The following is a 16,374-nucleotide window of genomic DNA, read 5'->3' as shown; positions in this document are numbered from 1 at the left end:
CGGGCCGCGCCGTGCGGAGCCGTGCGGGTGAGTGGGGCCGGGCCGTGCGGGTGAGTGGGGCTGGGCAGCGCCGGGCCGAGCTGGGCAGCGCCGGGGTGAGTGGGGCCGGGCCGGGCAGCGCCGGGCTGAGCTGGCCGCAGCGGAGAAGGGCGCGGGGCCGCGGCTCGGCTCTGGCCCGCCGGGCGGGGCACGCCCCGGGAGCGCGGGCGCCTTGGCGGAGGGCCGGTCCGTCGGTGCTGCCCGCTCCCTGCCGCGTGGGGAACCGGGAGCGGCTCCTGCGTGGCCCGTGACAGCAGGGTGAGGGCTCTGGCGGAAAGAAGTGAGCTCAGCCCGAGAACCGCCGGGGTGCGCCGCACACCGCCCATCTCCGGACCCCGCAGGCTCTCCAGAGCTGCACAGATTCGGGGTCGCTTTTTCTCGGCGGTCTCAGAGCATTGCTGCTGCGGGGATTCACCGGCAGTGTGGAATTGCAGTTCGATCCCCAGCGAGCCCCCGACGAACTGGTAAGAGCTGCACGGGCCTCATCCATCCGGAGATCTGTGAGAGCACATCTGTTGCTCCTCTAGAAGTTTCTTTTTCCTTGCCAGAAAAGAAACCTTCTTGTGCCTACTTACAAGATTTCTCCATGCCCAAAGAAAGTATTTAAACCCCCCCCGACGCTTGCATGATAGCTAACAGTCACTCCCTACGTTTTGACCCAACTTTGTGATAAGCCTGTGTTCTTCACATACTGTTTCTTCACAGTACACAGAACAGGATCAGATTAGAGGTTTTTTTAAGAAACCTGATAGCTCTCTGGAAAGAGTAATCAAACTCTAGATAATGGAGACTTAAGCAAAGTTTAAATGGTTTACCAGAATTATTTGACAACTGTGTCCATATTATGAAGTCAAGAGTTTTAATTTTTTTAATGAAAAGTAACTCAAATATTTCCATATGCTTATAAAAATTTTCCCCCTGCTTATGCCTATGCTGATGCTGTACCCTAAAACTGATGGATACTTCGAGTGTTTACCTTCTTCCCAGATTTGCTCTTGAGGATACTGAGAAGAAATTTATAAAGGGTTAAAATAAACTTTTCTTCTTTTCTTCTCTGTAGTAAACTATTTTTGTTTAGTCACTTTGGAAACAGTATCGCCTGTTCCATATTTGTGTCAGTCCATATTTTTTGTTGTGTAAGCTGCTTTGCTGGTTTATTTTTTTGCTGTATTTCCTTGCTCTTAAGCTACTGTTTTGTCATGATTGTCATATAAATTGTGTTCAATAGCAAAGTAAGCATCTTCAAGCTTAGCTTCAGTAATTGTTCAGCTGTTTTTATTGCACGTTGTTTTACTAGGAATACAAAAACAATGGTATCTTTATGGATTTCTGCAGCATCTGGGGAAGAAAATATCTGAGAGTCACTGTGCATGATACTCTGAAAAGTCAGTTCAAGATGTAGTGGAAAAGAAAAAAGTAAATAGAATAATAGAAATTATCACTTAAGGAATGAAATGCAGAATAAAAGACTGTATTATGCCAGTATATTAATCCTTCATCCAAATTTGAGTGCTCTGTTCTCTGCTGCCGTTCTGGACTCTCCCTTGGCTGGCATGTGGCACTGTGTTTGCACTAATCAAGGAGGGGGAGGAAGAGCAGGGGAGATCATTACGTATATATGCAATAGCCTTGATATAAGGAAGGCAAGAGCATCCTATGCAGATGTCTTAATGGCAGTGTAGTCTGAGGAATTGCTGTGCTTCTCTCTTTCTGGTGCTAATATTCACTTGTATAGATGGGTGGGTCAGTTAGTCTCTGACCAGCAAGACCAGCTGTCTTGCTTGGGGACAGGAATTGCAGCTTTGATCAGAAGGTGGCAAAAGTGGTTGTTCAGGGACAGCTGGAGCATGACAGCAGATGGAGGAATAGGAGGTAGTTGCACTGCAAGTCTGTAAAATCATCAGTCATATGAAGGTGAATAACCCCAGTCTCCACAAAGCTGGAAACTAGGAGAGTATTCTACTAGTTTTGATTGCTTTCTTGTCCTATGCATGTACTTTATCTGGGCATCTGAAAGACTGCTGTTCTATCTATGAGTTTGTTTTATTTTATTTGTTTGCTTATGCTATGTCTGGCAATTGTACAACCTTCATTTGATGGATGTAGGGGAACTGGAGCAGAATGGGATGCTAGTTGTATCATCTTTATCTTAACAGCTGGTGCAACCTGATGTTTTACTCCTCAGTGCTCAAAACAGGTGATAGAAGAAAGTCGCAAGATTTAATTGAGGCAAGAGTAAAAAGATGTTAGGAAGAAGGAAATGCTTGAAAGATGCTAATTAATCCTATCTTGAGGTTTATTAGTGGTTTAATCATGCTTGATTAAATTAACCTATCCTTATGTTCCTCACTTAGAAAGTTTGATTAAAGCAGATACTCTATGATTTTTTTTCTTCTTTTTTTCTTTAATTAGCTGGGGAATAAAATATTTGCACAGAGATGTACTTGTGTTTCTTGCAATTATGTCTGGGATGCAAGCAGGTGGACTGAAGCATGTGTGCCTACACATATGGTATTACCATTAGGATAGTTCCATGCTTTTTCTTGAAGATGGAGCTCTCTTTGGGATTACTGAAGGCTCACTACCTTTAACTGTCTGAAACTGCATTTTACATTGCTCACTTCTTAGTATGCCTGCAAAGTACACTAAGGTAAGTAACTGCTGACCACATAGGAAATTTAGGATTCCCTGCCACTAAAAAGGGTCCTTCAATAAAAACTGCTGGTTTCATGTGGCAAATGAAAGTACTGATTTATTTTGTATGCAATTTCTCTTACCAATTCAATATCTATTCAAATATCTGAAAAAGAAAAGCAGCTCTTCAGTATCTGCAATGGTTATGGGGAACCTGTTGCTTTTTATTTGGAAGCACATTTTATAGAAGTTGCACATGCTAAAAATTGGCCAGGTGAGCTTAAAATGAGAGCATTTCCATTTCTTTTTAGCTTTTTGAAATGAATCACAGAATATTCTGTGTTGGAAGGGACCTACAAGGATCAGCAAAGTTCTGAAAGGCTTGACTTAATATAGAAAAAAGGCTTGTCTTAATACAAGAAAAAATAAGTCTACTATTGTGATATACCTTTAGTTACCATTCTAATTTTTTGTGAGTGACCACCATTCTGGTGTTGTCATTCGATTTACTCTGCAATTGCTAATAATTGGAGTGGGGAAGAGGAGAGAGCAGGGCTTACATGCATTATGATGATTAAACCAAATTCCATTTCTGGAAAAGTAAAGATCTCCAAATAGTCTTCTGACAAAGACCTTATGATGACCTTATTTTTGAGGTATGGTTTTTTTGTTTGTTTGGGGTTTTTGGGGGGAGAAGGATGGGGAGGATCTTATGGTTTTGATATTTTTTCTTCTTTTTAGCAGGAGCTGGGGGAGTTGTTTAATTTCCCTTGTTTGGAGAGAGTGATATGTTAATGTCAGATAATTGTGAGTTGGATTTTCTGTTAATTCTTGAGACACTGAAGTTTTTCCAAATGTCTTGAACTCCACTTCCCACCACTTGAATATTCTACATTCTTTGTAAAATTTTCTCTGCAATTTTGAGACCTTCATTTAAGATTGTTACTTGATCCCAGAAGGTGATGTTTAAAATTTAAGAAAACAAAACAAAACTAAAAAATAAACAGCCCCCCAAACAAATTAACAGAAATGGCCCACAGAACAACTCCCTTGCAACAATATGGGAATCGATACTGTTGGAATTTATTTGAATTCTAATAGGAATATAGCAGTGGTGAGGACATAGGTGAGGACAGGAAACAGTATAACTAGTGTCCGAGTTAAACTGGGGCATTACTGTGGATTTGGTGGTGTCTTTGACGATGACAAGCTGTAGATTTGTGCTTTCTGCCCATTGCAGTGATGAGTGCTTGCAGATGACACCGAGTTGGGCAGGAATGCTTGTGTGCTGTTGTGCAGGAAGGCTCTCCAGAAGGATCTGGACAGGCTGGATTGATGGGCCGTGGTATGAGGGCCCCCAAGGTGAAGTGCTGGTCCCGCCCATGGGTGCCAGCAGGCCCATGGAGTTGTCAAGGCCGGGGGAAGAATGACAAGAAAGGGCAGGGTGTGCTGGTCGACTGGCTGAGTATGAGCCCGCATGACAAAGAACAGCAATGGCATCTGGCTGGTATCAGCCAGGGTGTGGCCACATGCCCAGGGCAGTGACCACTGCCCTTCACTGGGCCCTGGTGAGGCCTGCACCTTTAATCCTGAAGTCAGTTTTGGGGCTCTCCACTGTCAGAAGGACAGTGAGGGACTAGAGTGTGTCCAGAGAAGGGAATGGAACAAGGGAAGGGTGTGGAGCACAAGTCTCATGAGGAGAAGCTGAGGTAGCTGAGGAGAGTCAGCCTGCAGAAAAAGAAGGCTCAGGGGGAAACCTTGCTCTGTGCCATCCTCCCTGACAGGAGGATGCAGCCAGGTGGGAGTCTGGCTCTGTTCCCCTGGAACCAGTGACAGGATGAGAGGAAATGGCCTCAAGAAGTGCCAAGGGAGGTTTAGGTTGGATATTAGGAAAATTGTCTTCACAGAAAGGGTGATCAGGCACTGCTGACCGCTGCTCACAGCAGTGATAGACTTGCCGTCCCTGGAGGGATCTGAAGCACCAGGCAGTGCCCGTGGCAGCTGGCAGTGCTTTTCCTAGCTGTGTAGATGTGATGCTTAGAGTTGCATTAGGGCCACCACGGTTGCGGATTGGTTGCATCCAAGGCCACTGCAGTTAGGGATGCATCCAAAAGAGGACTGCAAAGATGGTGACAGGTCTCCAGGGAAAGCCATAGGAGGAGCTGTTGAGGGCTCTTAGCTTGCTCAGTCTGGAGGAGTCTGAGGAGAGACATCATGGCACTCTGCAGCTTCCCCCCAAGGGGCACTGGAGGGACAAGACAATGACCTCTGCTCTCTGCGGCCAGTGACGGGACCTGAGGAAACCACTGGAGCTGTGTCAAGGGACATTTAGGCTGGACATCAGGAAAAGGTTCATCCCCTAGAGGGGGTCAGGCCCTGGTCATGAGCCCAACGCTGTCAGAGCTCAAAAAGCATTTGGACGAGTCTCAGGCATGTGGTGTGATGATTGGAGCTGTCCTGTGCAGGGCCAGGAGCTGGATTTTGATGATCTCTGTGAGTCCTTGAGTGCTCAGGATATTCAATGGTTCTAAATTACCCCAATTCCCTTAATTTAGAAGTGACTTCAAATGAGATATGGGATGTAAGTGGAGAGCAAAGCCAGCGCTCTTGCACTTGTGAAGAGGTTTGGGCTGCAGTGGAGAAAAGAAAGGATGTAAACGGTTCAAGGAGCTAAAGCCAGTCTCAGAAGATTGGCTGCAGATCCCTTTCATCTGCTGTGCACCAGACGGCAAACATGTGAGAGCAAGGAGAATCCAGGTTAAGGGAGGCCGCTGTGGGAGATAGCTCAGCAGCTTGTGCTTTGGGTGGGGCTGTCTGAACTAGTCTGGGGCTAGACTAAACAGTTGTTAATGCTGTAACTTACAAAGGCCAGGATTTTGTGCTGCAACGTGGAGTGGAATTACATCATCTACCGCCGGCGCCGGGGGGAAGGAGCGCGGGCGGCCACGGCGAGGCGGCGCTCGGTGACGTGACGTGGCTGCTGCCGCCGCCGCGGCCGCGGATTGGCTGCGGCCGAGGCCGCTCCGGGCGGGGATTGGCTGCGGCGGGTCAGCGGGGCCGCGGCGGCGGGAGCGCGCCCGTGTGTGGCTGGGCTGCCTGCGCGTGCTGCTCGGCGGGCCCGCGGAGCCTCCGGGGTGGGAGAGCCCCGCGGCCGCCGCTGCCTCCTCAGGGGCGCCCAGGGCCCGGCCCTGCCGCCGCCGCACAGCCCCTCCTGTGCTGCGCAGCGCTTTATAGGCTGGATCTGGCGGAATGAACTAACACCAGGCTCCTGCGGTACTGCCTGTGAAGCGCTCGGAAGGGTTCCGAGGCCAGGACAAGGTGCTGCTCTGCCGCGCCAGGCAGTGCTGCCGTGACCGCACTGCACTGCTGGGGTGCGTTCTTGAGAGACAGGAATCGCGTGGTGCTTGCTGCTCTGAATGCCACTTCCCTGCGCGTTTGCCATCTGCAGAACCCCGGTGAACCTGTATGCAAGCTGCTCTAAAGACCATTTATTTGAAATTTTCATTTATTTTAGTCAGTTCTTCTGAACTGGCTTCTCTCTGGGAATGTTTCTAGGGTTAAAGTTTGCAGGAAGAGCTTCAGATTGGGTTTTTCCCCCCCTTGCAGTTGGTAAGGTAATGAAGCGGTTTAAATAATAAAAGCCTCTGAATGTTACCGAAGACTTAAAATTTGTGTTGTGGGAAAGACTTCGTAGAAATTGTGTGCATTTCCTTTGAACTTGTTTTATCTCTATTTCTGTGCTTAAGTGTTTTGCAAAATAGTTCTATCGATCAGAGTTTGACTTCCAGATTTTTTCACTTGCGGATGTTTTAATGCTCAGATATTTGCCTTTATATCTAAAACTGTGAAAACAGCTTATTTAGTTTAGTCAATTTACTAAAAGTAATTGTGGACATGCTATGGCTCTGCAGTCAACAGACTGAACAAGCAGTGTTATAGACTCTGGTTTTCAAGACACAAATTTTAGAATTTGAGATCGCTGGTTGCTTTGGAGGGTAACAGTCTACACTGATCTGGAACAGCATCTAAATGTACTTTGCTACTTAACAGCTGTTTTTATGATAATAAGTACACGAGAACTAGGTCATGGTATTGCTTTCTGTGAGCAATAATACAAGGATAACTTTCATTATTTAAAAAGGTAGCAGGAAAATTATATTTTTAAAGGTCACATTTGGAGACTAATTTGGAAGAATTAGGTTCTTCTGGTAGTGGAAAAAAAATTTTAAGCTGATGCTAGGGGGAATACCTGAATAATGCGTTTTGCTTTTTTTTATTGCTTCCTCCAAGTAAGGCAGGAAAGTTATATTTTTCAAAAAAATGTTTTTAATTCTACACCTTTTTTTAATTTTTGTCACTGAATCTCGGAACCCTTCCAGCTATGGAAGTGGTGGAAATGTGAATGGAATGGAAAATGAGGATTAAAATTAACTTTAAATCCTTGAGTGAGTGAAAGGACAGAAGGAGTTTGTTAGCCTGAAAGAAAGGCTGTAGTTACATACCCTAAACTGTGTTCTGTCTGTGTTTTCAGGCACCATCCATTTCCATTTCACATACTGATACTTGCTGCTGTTTTAAACTCTGTTTTCTTGCTAACTTGCTGTCCTTGCCTTCTCTCACAACCCAGTTTCAAAAACATGCTGTATTTTATAATCTTTTTTCTTCAAAAGATCCACACTGACACTCCTCACTCTTCATTGTCTGCCTGCTTTTAGCCAAGTTGTCTCCGGCAGATGGGAGAGAGCCTTCCAAAGGACAAGGTTGCTCTGAGTTGCAGCAGCCCGTAGTGAGGCTGTGTAGTGTTCTCAGCAGAGCAGCAGGAGCAGCAGAGGAGATGGCACAGTTTGGTCTGGCCAGTGTGGGTCTGTATTCTGTGACAGCCAGGAGGTTATTGCTGTAGCTGGAGCTGAAGGTCTGACAGGAGAGGTAAGAGGAGGTGTCTGCAGGTGAAACTTGAGGTAGCGTGCCCATTTCTGTCCTTTAAGGGGCACAGTCTGCACAGGGAGCTGAAGGGGACTGGGCAGTTCCGCTCAGGGCGTTTGTTGTGGAAAGGGGTCTGGCTAAAGAACCTGCTGTTTGCCAGCTCACGTGAGGAGTGCTGGATCTCTGAGACCCAGCTAAGACCCCCTTGAGAAGGCAGTGTCGAACAGAAGAGGTCAAGGTGAGCTTCAAGGTGGAGGGTTGAAACATGAATAGTGGGAATTGTGCAGCCCCTGAGGCAGCTGCATGAGGTGCCTGGTGAGGGTTCAGAGGGGGAAACCTTCGTCTAGGTACTACTGGTCCCCTGCTTTAAGCTTACCCTGTTATGAGAAGAGAACTTTGTGACAGCGTGGCATGATCTGCTCAGAATCCTTTGTCTGCCTCATCCTGGAAATACAGAACTGTGAAGGATGTTGCAGATTAATATTATTAAAGTGCCATGCAATGTAAGCTTTACTAGACAAAACAGGAGGAGCATTATGTGCTGGTGGCTGCCTTGTCTAATGTAGATGTGTATATTTTGGTAAGGATTTTAATGAGGGATAATAGTACCCTGATGCAGAGTAATGAGGCCTCTTCAAGGGTCCTCTTTTCAATGCTTCCTCTGTACCATAGTTTGTGCAGTTTTTTTACTTTATTTCAATGTTGCTGGAAAATGGATTGAAAGCAATGAAAGGAAGGAAAATTTTGTAAAAGGGGAAGGAGAGGTTTTGTGGTTTAAATGCTATCTGTCTGGGAGAACTGGGTTCTTCTTAATCTCATTTGTTTCCATGGTGAAACTGGATGCATTACTTGAACTTGACCTGTCATAAGAGATGGGTAATTGTATATCCCTTGTTTGCTGTGTACTTACTCTAGTGAACTTTAGAGTTAGAAGAATCCTGAGTGTTTAAAGGTTTAGTCAAGGGAAACTAATGCCAAGTGCTTGGAAATTTGTGTCTTTACTTGTAATCATGGATAAGTAATTTGATAGTGCTCAGGGAAAAGCGAATGAGCATATTTCCTGTATTGAATAGGGCTGAGATTCATGAAAAATCTAGTAAGATGCTCTGTTGTGAGGTGTACAGAGAAGTCTATATGATAGAACCTCTCTACTTCTATCTTTTTCTTCCAGGCTTCTCCATGATAAAAATATTACTTTTATCCATTGTAGGTACATTCACTAATAGTGGTTTCCCTTCTCAGGGAGCCATGCTTTATTCTTTACCTTTAATAAAGATCTGGCAGCAAGTAAGGAAGAGGGGCCTTCAGTTCTTCTATGTCATAGTCTGTGTGCAAATTCTGCAAAATGGAGAGTTGTCATGAGGAAATTGTATTAAGATGGTACAGGAAAAGAGGAGTTGGACTGAGGGAGTGGGCGAGGAGAGAAATACAGATGAAAAGTCATTGTTATTTAACCATCCTCCGTTCATTTTAACTTGCAGATATCCTTGGTTTGCAGAAGGCATCTCAGAATGTTGTGTCGAGCTGCTCTGAGCCCGCTTGTCCGTTCCCCTGGATGGTGCTGTGTCTCACCTCCACATGTCACCGCAGCCATTTCTCGTTTGTGTATGTATGAGAGAAAGCACACATTGCTAAAATGTTGGGCAGTATGTGTCTGGGCATGCCTCTGCTCTTTCCTGTGCTGGAAGGAAAACCACCTCATTAACATCATTGAAAACTTACAGCCTCTGAAGTGAGCTGTAGTTGAAGCTCTACTTTCTCAATGTTACTTTCTCCCTTAACTCAGTAATATTCAGCTGGATGTCTGTGTATTTTTCATTCTGACGTACATTTCAAGGAAAAAAAAGTTGTAAAAGTAATGCTGCTGTATAAGTTCCTTATTTCAACCTCATACATTCCTGGAAAACAAGATCTGATTGTGTCTGCTCCTGCATTTTCAGATGTCTTGAGTAAAGCAAAGGACAAAACTCAAATTTACTTGTATTAAATTCAAGTGGAAAGTGCATGCAGGTTTTATATAGTTTAAATACATAGGTGCCCTGTTAATAGTTCTTCCCTGAAAACCTAATTTGAGAGAAACATTCAATGTCTGCTTGATTAATGGTCTGAAATATGGAAGGTAAGGATAGATAAACTCTATTAGATCAAGAGAGTAGCTGTTTACCATTGCATGCAAGAATTATTTCCCACTGGTCTGTCTGCTAATAGTTTTCTTTTATTAATAACTATATTAATTAGATGTTAAAATCTTGAAACTTCTAAACTTTTCATTTATGAGCTACAGCTCTGTTGACTTCTGTATTTGTAACATTTCTAAGTATTCCTCATTTTCTGAAGTCAGTAATTTTCACAGTGCTACCTATGAGAAGTTTGTTCCCAAGTATTGGTAGTATCTAGCAGTGGAGTGACTCCTGTCACTTCATCAGTTGTGGTCTAAAGCTGGAGTCATCATTTATGACAGGAATTTTTTTTTTGTTCTCCACTGTTTTCTGTTTGTTCTCCACATTTTTTCCTGTTCTGTTCCACTTGTGTATTTTGAAATTCTGCTTCTTTACTCCTGAGAAGCAAGCCTTGTGCAGGCTACACAGTGAAGGATCTGCAGTTCAAGTACTGAAGTATGTTTCATGTGTGTCCCTTTATTAAGGAAGTGAAACTGTTGACAGGTATGGGATATAAAAACTGGAATCCCTTTAAGCCTACTTGTCCAAAACCTGGACTGGATGGCTATGTCAGTTCCTTCCTAATTGCATGTGGAGCAAATTAATGGACTTGCATCTCCATAAATGTTTTACATGTGTAACGTGGGAGCCAATTTCACATCTCAGTACAGTGTAAAATGACTAAAAGACGTAGATTTATGGGGCCGTAGAACAAGAGTAATGATTAGGACTTTAGTGAGGATGAATTGAATTCTCTGCTTGTTCTAGAGCTGTGGTCTTTTCCTTTATTTTTCTTTGAAAAAGTAAAGGGTTTCTTCTCAGATACTAGTTAGCTCTCAACAGCTACCTTCTTGGAACCTTCTAAACCCTGAAGCCAAGAGAACTGGAAATAAACTCCTTTCTGATTATACTGTGTAGGTTAGGCAAATACTAAATAGCAGAGTGTAATGTTCACTGACTTGTAAAGATGCCTCTGCATCTTCAGATGATACATTAATTAGGATTGACTAGAATAGAATAGTTAGTTGTAAGACACTTGGAGTGGTCAGCTAGTCCCACAGCCTGATGCCTCAGGACTGCCCAAAGCTAAAGCACACTCTGGGCATTGTCCAAATGCCTCCTGAGCATTGACAGGCTTGGAGCACAAACACATCTTCAAGAGGCCTGTTCAAGGGCTTGAACAACACCATGTCACCATGTGACTTGGAGTTCATATATCTGTCATGCCCCTTCATTTTCGCTAGTTGAGCAATGTGCAAAAATACCTGGCTTAGAGATTTTGTAAAAGCTATGTTTCTTTTCTAAAAATCAGGCTTTCTGTGCTACTTCAGACAGGAAAACTCTCTGAAGCTGTTATCTAATGAGGCAAGGCAAAGTAGATTGTTTTTAAAACTAGTCCTTGAGATGTGAGCTATATAGGCTCTTTTACAGTGTCTTTTAGTTTGGTCTTCTAGATTCCCAGAGTCAGAGCTCTGTGTTGCATGGGATATTGCCTTCTATACCTTAGGAATGGTTAATGCTGCTCAGATACTCCTGTTTCTCACTTTGTTTCAGTGAATTCAAGGCTAGCTTCTCATTCTCAGTTACAGGGAAGTTTATTGTGAAGGGTCAAAAGTCTCAGTGAAACACTTAAAACTGGTTTGTTTTTTTTTATTTCTTTCTCTGTCCACAGATCTCCCTTGCCAAAGATTAAGGAATGAATCCATCCGTTGTTGGAGCAACATTCCATTTATCACCATGCCACTCAGCCGTGCCCATGGAAAATCATTTGCACACCGCAGTGAGCTGAAGCATGCAAAACGGATTGTAGTAAAGCTGGGTAGTGCTGTTGTTACTCGAGGGGATGAGTGTGGCTTGGCCCTTGGGAGGCTGGCTTCTATTGTAGAGCAGGTAATTCTGAACATTTGCGTTTACTTCAGGTATTCAGTGATTGTTGGATGCTACAGAACATTGTAGTAAACCATCATAAAATATTGATACTCTTTAAAACAATGTGTTCACCTTTCCCTTTTCAACCCCCTATGATGCAGTACTATAAACCAGGTAACTCAGTAAATTGTTTTTTGAAGGTGTGGTGGGTTGATCCTGACTATCAGCTAAGCATCCACACAGATTCTTGTTTGCTCCCCTCACCTGTTCCCACCACCAGTGGGATTGGGAAGAAAACAGGAATAGCAAAAGTAAGAAAACTCATGGGTTGAAATAAAGATTTAATAAATCAAGGAGAGGGGAAAAGAAATCTGTGATGGCAATCGCTACCTCACACAAGCAGACCAATGCCCTGCTAGTTCTTGAGTCATGGCCACCTTGGAAGATAACCTCCTGCATCTTGCTGTTCTGCAACTCTATTACTGTGTGTGACATTATATGATGTGAGGAGTCCCTTTGGCCAGTTTAAGGTTAGCTGTCTCAAATGTGTCCTCTCTGAACTTTGTGTCCAGCTGCTACCTTACCTGCTGGGATTGAACATAGTGGAACAAGGAAAGCCTTGATGACTGTGCTAATGCTGCTCCTCATGGGGGAAAGATGAGGCTTTGATGCTGTGCAAGCACTATTTAGCAATAGACAAAACATTGGAATGTTACCAAAACTGTTTTAGAACTGAAATCTGAAACACAGTATCATACAGACCCCTGTAAAGAATGTTAACTCCATCTTGACCAAACCTAATATAGAGGGAGAAATTTGCACAGTGATAATTTTGTGCAGTAAGTAAGACATGGGGCACTAGTTGTCCGTAGTGGGAAGGTGGCACTGAAGGATGTGAACTCTGCAAAATGAGTCAACCCTTCTTGATCACCTGAGCATTAGCAGAGTTCCTCCAAAGAAAAGCCTGAAACCTCATTACTTGTAGGAAAAACTGATGGGATCAACTCATGTATTTCTTCTCCAAAATTAAAGGATTATCTTGGTGAGCACTGAACATGTTCTTTCTGGGAAGTAAAGTTAAGCTAATACATGTAACTCATGTAAGACATTTAGCTTTGGGGCTTTGAAAGGAATCTGGTCCGATAAATGTAACGAGGAAGTAATCAAAAGCTTTACTATTGGAAGTTGGCCTCTTCACTTCTAGAATTCAAAGTTACTGTATAATGGTAGCTTTGGGAATGGAGGGATTCAAGTATTTTTCTGTCACAAAAGCTGGTCTTGTGAAAAGAAGGTTTGTAAGAAGTTATAGATTGCATGCAGTCCTTGGCATAGCTTCCAAGTGGCTGGGAAAGTGTGCAGAAGTATCATGAAGGGCGATTGCTTTGCTTTGCACATCCATCGAGAAATCAAAATCCTTGTGTCAGCAGGAATTGGTGAGCACAAGGTTATAGTAGCCAGGACTGTTTTGCTCTCACTGATCATATGCCAGGCACTGTTTCTTATTTCCTGTACTTACAGGTCTCAATGCTGCAAAATCAGGGCCGAGAGATGATGATTGTCACCAGTGGGGCTGTAGCTTTCGGAAAGCAGCGGTTGCGTCATGAGATATTGCTTTCTCAGAGTGTGAGACAAGCACTTCATTCAGGCCAGAGTCAGCTAAAAGATATGGTGAGAGTCTGGTGGCACTCCTGCTTTTCCCTGAGTGTTGGGTACTGCCTGTTCAAGTCCTTGCCTGACCAGCTGCTCTTTGTCTCTGTAGGCTATTCCGGTCTTAGAGGCCCGAGCCTGTGCAGCAGCTGGACAGAGTGGATTAATGGCTCTGTATGAGGCCATGTTTACCCAGTACAGCATCTGTGCAGCTCAGGTAAGGCACTCCTTCTTTCCTAGATTGACTTGATACTTTTGGACCTTATTGTTGTCACATAAATGGTAGTGTATACAAGAATGCCTTGCTAAATATTTTGGAAACTGAGTTATCTATTATTAAGATAAAATGAATATGCTTTTTCTTTTTGGAGTTCAGATATGTCCTGCTCTTTTATAGGCAGGGAGGATCTGTTAAGATCTCTTCACAAAACCTGAAGTTGATGGTCCAAAGGGAGGGTTTAAAAACTGCAAGTGGCTAAACTGCAACGCCTTTTGTAAAGCTGACAGAAGTACATATCCACACTTCAGAACTTGCTGTCCATCTCCTCTTGGAACCTTTCCAACTTGTGGATGATGTATCCCTGGCCTGGGTCTTAGACTGTGGGCTGCAAGTTGAATTACTCTTGTATCAGTTGAATTACTCTTAAACAGGCTTTGCGTATCTTAGATACTCTGAAAATGCAGAATTGCTTTAACTGTAAGGCCTTATTTGTTTAGACACTTTTAACAAATTTAGGAGCCTAGTATGACGTTTTCTTGGAGGAACTCCTTACTGTAATATGGTAGAGCCAATATGTCCAAATTGTTTATAACATAGCTAAAAATCATGATAGGTCATGCTGGATTGTAATCTTGTTCAAATCTGTAGATAACCATAATTCCTTTGATATAAAATAATTAATTGCCCATGCCAAAAAGCTTAGCATACACATTGATTCCAAGTGCTGTTGTACATTTGAGTGGTGGAGTTGTTTGCTTAGTTCTCAAATGTCCAATGACAGAGTAAAAACAAAAAATAAATCTCTCCAGAGCAGACATTGAGGGTGTTTTTTGTCTTAAAACAAAAAACAACCAAAAGAAAGGGGTGCTATCTACATGCAGGAGGCAAGATGATTTCAGAAGAGCAAGTGAGTTCTAGTGAGTGGAAGAAAAGTTTTGATATAAAGCACCCCTTCTGCTCACTACAAGTAGGAGCATTAAAAAGGGAGGAAAAACTGGAAAGGCAGCATCTTGAGCAATCTATTGAATTGTCCATGGCCTTAGTAGTTATCGTGAGCATCTATGTTCAATCTTGTTTTCCAAGTTCATTCTTGGAACGTGTGACCTACCAGCTTGAGATAGGCTATTACAGACTTCAGTGGAATTCAGCTTCAGCTCATATTGTGGAAAGAATATTTCTCACTTTTAATCTATATCTTTTAAATGTGGGGCTTTTGTTTGTGTAGTGACCCAAAAGGCATGACTGCTCTGTTATGACATGTAAATACATAGGTTTATATGATGTTCTTACAGGAAAGGTGGTAGGCTAAATAGTTTCTTTTTTCCTCTTAGATTTTAGTCACCAATCTGGATTTCCACGATGAGCAGAAGCGTCGCAACTTAAATGGAACATTACATGAGCTTTTAAGGATGAATATTGTCCCTATCATTAACACTAACGATGCAGTTGTTCCACCTCCAGAGCCAAACAGTGATCTGCAGGGGGTAAATGTGGGTAAAGTATTGCAATGGAGGGGGGTCCTGCTTGCAGATGGTGCAGCACTAATGTGTACTTGACTAATGCCATAACAGGGGACTCTGAAGTCTGCAGCAGAGAAACAAAGATACAGAATTAGTATGTGGACAGAGAGTACTGGAAGACTCTCTGTATTTGGCATGATACAGTGTTGTGGGGTGAAACCAGGGCAAATATTGTCTGCTTTACCAAAAGCAAGCATGCCTCTTCAGCACTCCTTCAAACAGCGTCAGTTAGTTTTTGGTAAAACAGTTGTCAGTTAGACAGGGCCTCTTGCCCTGTCACTGGGCACTAAGGTGGAGAAATGGAAGTACTGATGACACTGCTTCTCATTTGGATACCACTTTACTGAAGCATATGTACTTTCACACAAAAATCACCTTTGAAGTTTCCAGTGGGTGTGAAAAAAGTAGCACAGAAGGACTTGTTAGTACTGAGGTAAATTGCTTTTTTATGTTGGCACCAAATATTTCTTAGTTCCTCACACTATTCACTGCTTCTGATATGCATGTGTATTGCAGGTAATTAGTGTGAAGGATAATGACAGTCTGGCAGCACGACTGGCTGTGGAAATGAAAACCGATCTCCTGATTGTACTTTCAGATGTGGAAGGTTTGTGAGTAATTTCTTTTATTTCTGATTTTAGTGAAACGTGTCAGATTGTCAAACCAACCTCTTTTCCAGTTTTACTTATCTCTTCAGTTCATCTGTTTTTCAAGGACAATTGCAATGTACTACAATAACTCCTTAAGGCCTATACCCAGTGTTGGTGCTGTGGCATCAACATTGGGTAAAGGCCTTAAGGAGTTATTGTAGTACATTGCAAACCAAACACTGTCTGACACACTGTGGAATCTGAGTGGGTGAGAATGCATGAGAACCTGAGACCTGTTCCAGATCCCAGAGTACCACATGTACTATGGTACTTCTGATAGCTTCTCAGAGTTGTATGATAGTCAGGAATAGTATGCAGGATAAAAGCTATGTGTCTTGAATCAGGAGTATAAACCAAATACTATTCTACAATAGTTTTTTTCTTCTGACGGCAGGTTCTGTCAGTGAATTATCGGTGTATAGCAAGTCGTGGTCATTGTTTTCCAGGTACCTGGATCTTGCTAGCTTTTTCTGTCTCCCTTACTTTTGACTTACACTGCTCTAGTCTTCTGAGCTGTGGTGTTGTGACATAAGCCTGTCACCTATGAATGTTGAACTTCCTGTTCTAGAGAGAGGAGGGTAATGGGTACAGTTTCAGATCAATGCAGTCCGGATCACCTTAAGTCACATATTCTTTTCATCTTCTCCAGATGGATTTCTTTCAGTAGATCCTGGCCTTCAGCACATGCGTGTGGCCCTGAGGAGGAAAGAGGT

At 43.3% G+C, this 16,374-nt stretch overlaps 1 protein-coding gene across 6 annotated transcripts in view; it reads left to right on the top strand.

The window, feature by feature from the left end:
* The first annotated feature begins 5 nt into the window (after positions 1–5).
* ALDH18A1 (aldehyde dehydrogenase 18 family member A1) overlaps positions 6–16,374 on the top strand; it is a 32,301-nt gene continuing 15,932 nt past the window's right edge. Inside the window, exons 1-7 of one of the 6 annotated variants that reach the window (XM_054277354.1) lie at positions 461–503; positions 9,078–9,201; positions 11,428–11,645; positions 13,143–13,292; positions 13,384–13,488; positions 14,823–14,981; positions 15,528–15,618. In XM_054277354.1, the coding sequence (XP_054133329.1) occupies positions 9,108–9,201; positions 11,428–11,645; positions 13,143–13,292; positions 13,384–13,488; positions 14,823–14,981; positions 15,528–15,618 (817 nt within the window). In that variant the 5' untranslated portion in view covers positions 461–503; positions 9,078–9,107. Of the gene's footprint in view, positions 28–405; positions 504–5,966; positions 6,129–7,541; positions 9,202–11,427; positions 11,646–13,142; positions 13,293–13,383; positions 13,489–14,822; positions 14,982–15,527; positions 15,619–16,374 lie in introns of those variants that run through there. The other 5 variants (XM_054277359.1, XM_054277357.1, XM_054277356.1 and 2 more) reach the window with 5 other exon arrangements.

The sequence above is a fragment of the Melozone crissalis genome, unplaced genomic scaffold (genome assembly GCF_028551555.1).
Source record: "Melozone crissalis strain CALT ecotype California unplaced genomic scaffold, PUWL_Pcris_2 ptg000019l_1, whole genome shotgun sequence".
Lineage (NCBI taxonomy): Eukaryota > Metazoa > Chordata > Aves > Passeriformes > Passerellidae > Melozone > Melozone crissalis.
The sequence above is the reverse complement of the archived record's forward strand: the minus strand, read 5'-3'. Positions and strand labels throughout refer to the sequence as shown.